At 29.0% G+C, this 7,624-nt stretch overlaps 1 protein-coding gene across 2 annotated transcripts; it reads right to left on the reverse strand.

Annotated features, from left to right (window-relative positions):
• Window positions 1-3,826: 3,826 nt before the first annotated feature.
• On the reverse strand, window positions 3,827-6,174 carry LOC106317485. Of its 2 annotated transcripts, XM_013755297.1 has the most exons (7): window positions 6,085-6,174; window positions 5,894-5,980; window positions 5,311-5,499; window positions 5,073-5,234; window positions 4,947-5,000; window positions 4,319-4,450; window positions 3,827-4,222 (listed from the first exon to the last, which is right to left on the reverse strand). In XM_013755297.1, exons 1-7 carry the CDS (start codon window positions 6,172-6,174, stop codon window positions 3,827-3,829), a joined length of 1,110 nt encoding a protein of 369 aa, XP_013610751.1. The 2 variants fall into 2 exon arrangements, with proteins under 2 accessions (XP_013610751.1, XP_013610752.1); XM_013755298.1 differs by lacking the exons at window positions 5,311-5,499; window positions 6,085-6,174 and having other exon boundaries at window positions 5,894-5,939.
• Window positions 6,175-7,624: the final 1,450 nt, after the last annotated feature.

The raw sequence follows: 7,624 nt of genomic DNA on the forward strand, positions 1-7,624 counted from the left end.
TTGTGAAAACAACACTGTTCACTTTTTTCAAGAATGTGTTTGATGAAAAAAATAAGGTTTTTTGTCATAATTTGTTTAATGTCCAATCCGATCAACCTATGATGCATTAATTATAGTTTTGTTCCATTATTTTTAATAAAAATTGATCCGATCCATCGGAAAGAAATTATATAATAACAACAAAAAATATTATATATATATAAAGATCAAATATATAAAAACATTATCGGTAATATGTAGAAATAAACTCTTATCCTAGTATTGTGTTATTAGCTCGATTTTCATTGGGAGGAGAAGTTTTAAGCTAATTCATCGAAATTAACACTGACTGGTCCCGTGTCTAGGGAAAGATTAGGGTTTGGCCTAAACTCCTCCCAAATTACAATGAGCCTAATCGTAAAAGAAAAACTTGATAATTTTTTTGTCGACGATTGTAACTGTAATAAAATGCCCGAAATTAAATGTTGGAAAATCTTGTTATTCCATAAACTCCAAATGAAGAAGTCAGATTTTGACTCGAAAACGCTGATCGCATGTAGCTTTTGTTTGGATCAAGAGTATATGTAAGACCGACATATAACGTATCTCCTATCAAATCATTAAATAAATCATCAACCCTACCTCGCACCCTCTAAAGCAAGCCTATCACTATTCCCAAAACTATTATAAACACAAATCAAAAAGTAACACAACTTTTGCTTTTAAAGGAAAAACGTTTCACAGTGACAAAAAAAAACGTTTCATGTGGTTTGACTAAACGGACGTCGACGTATCGTGAAACTGCTTGCAACTCCGGTATCAAATCTTATGCTTTAAAAGCATTTATTATGGGATCCATATTACTAACCATGGATAACCGTTGGAATCAATGCCTTATTCAGTCATGGACCTAGACGCTCTGCTGGCTTAGCACGCCTTTACGCTTTGTGGAACTACATGTCTTTGGTCAATGTGGTAAGTACTCTTTGTTTTTTGTTATCGAAAACTTATTTTCTTATAAAATGCAATGTGAACTGCATGCATGTTCATGACACATGAGGATGATTTTTTAACAGTTATATTTGTTGAAGTTATGACTGTTGATTCTTGCATGTCTCACGTTACCTGACAAGTTTTGGTTGTGTGACAGTTTGTTGCTTTTCTCTGCGGATATGTTCATTATCACAGCGAATCATCAGCAAGCAAAAAAATCCCGTTTCAGCCGTGGAATATAAACATGTAAGTTTTACTACAATGGAAAGTAATACTTTGTGGCAATCTTACGTTTTGGTCTATTCGGTTTGTGATGTGTGTTGTGGTTTTTGGGTGGGGATGCAGGGGTGAGAGTGAATGGTGGATATTTCCAGCGGGACTGGTCGTGTATAAGATAATGCAGTCGCAGCTCATAAATAGACATGTAGCAAACCTGGAGATACAAGACCGCTCGTTGTACAGTAAGGATTTTGAGCTGTTTTGGCATTCGTGACAAAGTCTTGTCAGGTAACTTTTATGAGAACAATTGGAAACACCACTGTCCCAGTTTGTTTTGTAATTCTATTATGCTATAGGTGAATAGAATTAGGGATATAAAAGAGAAGGAACTCTGATTGTCAAGGGAAAAAGAAAGTAAAGAAAACAAGTTTATTTGATGGTGAATTATTATTATTAGAGGGATTTGGTTTTGTTTCCAGTGGATTGTCTATTGGTAAAAGATTCTTCTTAAGGTTCTGTATGTAAATAAGTGAGAAACCCCATTAAATCTATCTACTGGGGGCTGTGTTTATTATTTCTGCCTCAATACTCTTCTTCACTTGAGTTATTGTTCTTTTGGTGCATATATTGACAATGAAATGGATTTTGGGATCTTAATTTTTATTATTTAGAGAAGATGACTTCTGACTTTTGAAGAGAATGAACGTAGCCAAGTAAACCATTACTCTCCCGCCTTGACCTAGTCAGAACGCTCGCTGTGTATATATATATATATGGCCGTCAACCAAGTTGGCTCCTCTCTATGATTACTTTTCCTATAATTTTTTCATATCTTAGAAATGGGCGTCACCAAGAGCTCGAGGTTGCGGAATGTAATTAACTTAATTAAAGACGCAAAGATTCCTTGTCATTCAAGTTATCACAACCCAACTACGGAATGACCTCACCAAGAAAATCTGTGTCAAGAGTTTCAGGGGTCTTATTGAATTTGGTAAGTTAATGGAAATTAAATTTGAAGTGAAGACCTTTCACTTCATAAACTGTCACGTGTATAGAACTGAGCATGAGTTAGGACAGAGAGCAGATTCCTTCCATAGCTCACTACCAAATGCATATGTAACTTGCCTATCCATCCCACCCAAAGCTGTTCAAAATTATACGAACGTGTCACTGTGTCATAGCTTGAGTTACATTCGCTGAAACCCTTAACTCCTAGTTAAGAATGGCCCCATTCGACATTTTTGAAAAAAATGTAAGATAGTTAGAAAGGCCCATTAAGGAATTAAGACGGCCGAATCGATCGTCTTCACTCTTCACCAAACTTAACCGAAAGCATTCTTCTGCAGTGATGAATGGTTGATTCTTCGGCGATTTTGCGTCATTAAAGGCAAATTAGGTTGACACACATGCTTTTCCTTACCGTAGAACCTCTATAAATTAATAATCGATAAATTAATAATTTTTATAAGTTAATAAATTTCACCGATTCTGATTTGTTCCGGTTCAAAATTTGACACAAATCGATAAAATAATAAAATAATAATTTTTAAAAAATTCTATATAAATATATGGTCTCACTAAAATTATAAATTAACAATTTATATGTATACATATTTTATATAAGTAAGAATCTATTATTATATTTTCCTGACACTTCATATATTTTTAATGAGATTTAGTAATATTATATCTAAACCACATTCAAGTTATATGTAATATATATTATATACAACGAATAATATAATACAATTAATATAAATGTCAAATTTCAAAAAATAAAAATTAATGTCTATACACTAAAATCAAATATTGTTTTCTTATTTTAGAACAAATATATCTTAAAATCACTTTACAAGCAAGAGTAGTAATAGCACATGGCGAAGACGTATCACGTTAGGGTCCGAAAGGAACAAAAAATCTAAATAAAAAACTTTTGTAAATTAATATCTTTATAAATTAATAAAAATTTAAAGTCTCAATATTATTAATTTATACAAGTTCTACTCTATATGTACACATACATTAATTAAATTTTTAAAATTTGACTTTCACGTTATTTTTATTGTATTATTTGGTGTATATTAAATATGTTTTTAAAATCTAAAAATGGTTTAGAAATAATTTTACTAAATATTAGCAAAATATATGGAAATTTAAAAAAAATCTAGAGATAATTGTACTAAATATTAGCAAAATATAATAAATATTAAGAAATTATAGAGATAATTCTATTGTGAAACAAACCAAATAATAAAATTGTTTGTTTGTATTTATATAAAATGTATATATACAAAAAGTATTAATTTATGATTTGAACCATATAATTATATATAATTTTTTAAAATATTATTATCTTATATTTTTATCGATTCGTACCATATTTTGAACCGGTCCAACTTGAGGCCATAAAACTTTATTAATTTAACGAGTATTAATTTATAGAATTTATACTGTATATAATATATATGCACATGATGCAAAAATCCGGCCCCTAACTAAGAAATAAAATCCTTATAACCTTTTAATACACCACATTAATAATAGATCAAATAGATATAATAAAATTTTAATACTTGAACATGAAACATAAAATCTCAATTATTTATTGTAATATACAAGAGACTGTTTTATAAGCTTATATTCCACAAGAATCTCCTCCAGGTCCACCATATGTGAACAGATTATATTCTTTGGCGAAAATTGGTTTCTTTCCATCTTTTAATCCATAACATTTGTTGTTGTCTAATAGCTTCTCTAGCTTATAATTGCGACTAGGCATGAAATTATATTTAGTGTCTACAATGAGGAGGTTTTTAACACGTGCGGATTCATCTTCCTTTTGAGTTGGCAGATGACCATTGCCCATTGGTGGACTAATACCAGAAGGGGAAGCTTGGACTACTCCCGTGACTCCAACCATATCCACACTACGACCTATGATATCAAATAGTTCTTTTGGCCAATAACCAATCTTTATATCCTTTTTAGTGGCTCTTACGAGTATTGTCCACCAGTGTCCGGTTGCATAATCCTTTAATAGATCATAAAAACATTATGCACATTAGGTTTGTATTAGGTTTGTATAATGTTGCTCAAGAAAATGTTACTAGAAAAGTATAACTACTACCTGTGAAATACTAGGATTAACAGCCCTATCTCCTTTCCGGGGATAAGGAAAAGGAACAGATAAAGGATCAGTTGTTGACACTTGAATAAAACCAGGACATATTGTATTGTAACATCCTGCTCCATTGGCACCCTATCAATATTCAGTTTATTATATCAGTATAGTCTAGATAAAAATTGAAAATTTATGTATATCAAGAAGACAAAATTACAAATACAGATTAAAAGAATAACTAAATAAGTATTAAAATATGTCTGAGACAAAATTATTGTTATATTTTAAAATACAATATAAAAAATTTTATGTAATTTTACTATGCATATTTATATTATTTTAAATGGTTTGTATAGAAAAATAAGATTAACAATTATAAAAATGTGAGATTTTGTGTCGGACAATTAACTATATTTATAACAAGAGAAAAAATCATATTATTTTATTTCTTATTTTTAACTATCCTTTTACATTTTAATGAAACAACTTTAAAAACAGAAGATTGCTATCTATATGTTTCACTTATACTATATATAAAATACAATAATCATATTTTAATAACACGCCATGGTTTAGCATAATTTTTTTTTACTAAGAAATTTATGATTATTTTCTTATGTTTCAGCTAATGTACCTTCCAAAACCCGTAACTCCATGTGCGTCCATCATCAAATAAACTTGGATTTACCTATTTGTCAAACTATATTTTGTTAAACAAACCTATATAAACTAAATTAAAAATGCATCAACTTTAATTTACCATCCAACCGGTTTGGATAAAATTAGTTTTGTTGTTGTATCCACTGCCAACGTATATATTAGCATATGAAGCTTGGTCCCTACTAATGTTCAAATCATGCACACTCATCCAAGCTGATAAACCATGGTAAGGACCTTCATGTTGTGATCTAACTCCAGCAATCTTTAAATTCCGAAAGTTACATCATATGATTTTTCAAGATATACATATTTATGACTCAAATCATTCAATGACTTACATGTGTCCCTGGACTATCTTCTGTGAGTGGGTTGAAGTGTTTCTCAGCCCGATACTTAGCATTTGCGATATATTCTTTTGTATTTCTTAGTATAGGTACTGTTCCATTTGGACAGTTGATGCTTATTCTATTTTCAATTTTATTCTTTGTTTGCCTTTTTGGTTTCCAGCTTGAAAAAGATGGTTCCATCTATTTCAAATTAAATGGTTACATATTAATGTAATGTGAGATTTTATATATATATATTATCTAATACTATACCAAAAAACAGATAAATTTTACTTGAAAAAATCATCTTTAGTTTATTGATTTTTGTTTTGAAACGCAGATAGAAAGTTGAAAATTTAACAAAAGTGTAGTTGATAAATAATTTCAGTTTTATGTTCAACTACTTTATAATTTACATTCAAGAGAGTTTGGTTAAAAACAAACTAAGACTAGTAACAAAGAAAAATTGGATTGTTAGCAAAAAAAAAAAGTGATTGTAATCACAGTCATTCATGAATTTTTACTCCACTAAATCAATAAAGTAAGTATTGTTTAAGTTTTTTTAAAAAAGCATATAATCTTGGGGAATGAATACCTGAATTTTATGGTTTTTGAGTAGTGGATGGCTTAATGAAGGTTGTTTATATATATCCACACAATCATATATAATCTTCTCGTTTAGCTATAAAAACATATTTTGATTAATCCCAGAAAATATTATTCATACTATCAGTTTAAAACTTGGACGTGTATAAATACATATTTCTTATTATTCGTTTCATCTACCTTAAACGATTTCACATTTCTGACACTTTCTATAGATTGAACTAGAGAAACTAGGAATATGAATGTGACGAGTTTGAAAAATAAATTCATATTAATAATCCTAATTTTTTAAAAATATTTTCTTCATGTTTAATACACTTCCAAATATTTAGGTATTTATAATAGTAAAGATGAGGGGGTGATTGGTTGTAGCAGTAGATGCTCTAGAAAGCTAAAATTCAATTTAAAGCCATACATGTCAACCAATCATGTTTTCATTTCTTTTTAAAAAGCTAAAGCAAAAATATTGTGAAAAATAAAATAAAAAAGCTGTAGAGAGCTTTATTTCTAGAACAAAAAAACAGTGTTTTATAAAGTTACAACAAAAATAGTTACGGCAAATAAATCTACATCTACTATTCTAAAGCCAAAAAATAAAATCCATGCACTTACCAATCACCCCGATAATTCTATGTTCCTTCTTGGTCTTCAAATATTTTATGTTATTTAATCGTTTTTATTAATAATCATTATAAATGGATAAACATTTCAATTTTCTTTATGGTTTCATTGGTGTTTTTATTATACATTGGTTCACTTGGATATCTTATTTAAAGATACAAATATCACACTTAATTTCTAATTTGGTTTTTCAAATTTTTTCTATTTAATACTAATTTCAATAATTTACCGTGTTTTTTATACACCTAAAATAAATATATATATCCCTCTTTATTAGTCCATTTTACCTTTTTAATAAAAAATATTAATACTCTGAGATCTTATTTATAAAAAATTGAATATACATGTTAATTTTTAAAAATGTATATGTCGCATTGTTGACACGCAGCAACATAAAAGTACTTTCTGTATATAATGCATTTTACCTTTTTAGTAAAATATACTAACATATATATATATCATAGGAAATTTAGTATGCATAATGATCTGCTTAAAGACACCTTTGGCTTAGTTATCTAAGTTCATTCTTATTACTCACTTCAAATTTGCTTCTTCGTTTGATTTTTATTTTGGTGACTTTTAATATTACTCTATAGATGAAAAGAATTAGGGATACAAAATAAGAAGGAACTCTGATTGCCAAGGGTAAAAGAAAGAAAAGAAAACAAGTTTATTTGATAGTGGATTATAATTAGAGGAAGAAATCTTGTGTAGTCTGAAAATAACGAATATCTATATGAATAGATTTTTATCAAAAGTGCATTGGGTTATTGGTTTATTTTTATTACTTAGAATTGGTTTTATTGTGTTTCTAGTTTGATTTTCAATGGAAGAAATTTTCTGTGTTATTTTATTGCTATTAGCGTCGACTGGTTCCATGTCTAGGGTAAGATTAGAGCCTGACCCAAACTCTTCCCAAATTACAATGAGCCTAATTGTGAAAGAAAAACTTGATAATTTTGTTTTCGACAATTTAACTGTAAGAAAATGCCGCAAATCAAATGTCGAAAAAGTCTTGTTATTACATAAACTCCATATAAATAAATTTTGACTCGGAAAACGCTGATCACATGCATTATATGTAGCTTTTTTTTTTTGA

The sequence above is a fragment of the Brassica oleracea genome, chromosome C9 (genome assembly GCF_000695525.1).
Source record: "Brassica oleracea var. oleracea cultivar TO1000 chromosome C9, BOL, whole genome shotgun sequence".
Taxonomy (NCBI): Eukaryota; Viridiplantae; Streptophyta; class Magnoliopsida; order Brassicales; family Brassicaceae; genus Brassica; species Brassica oleracea.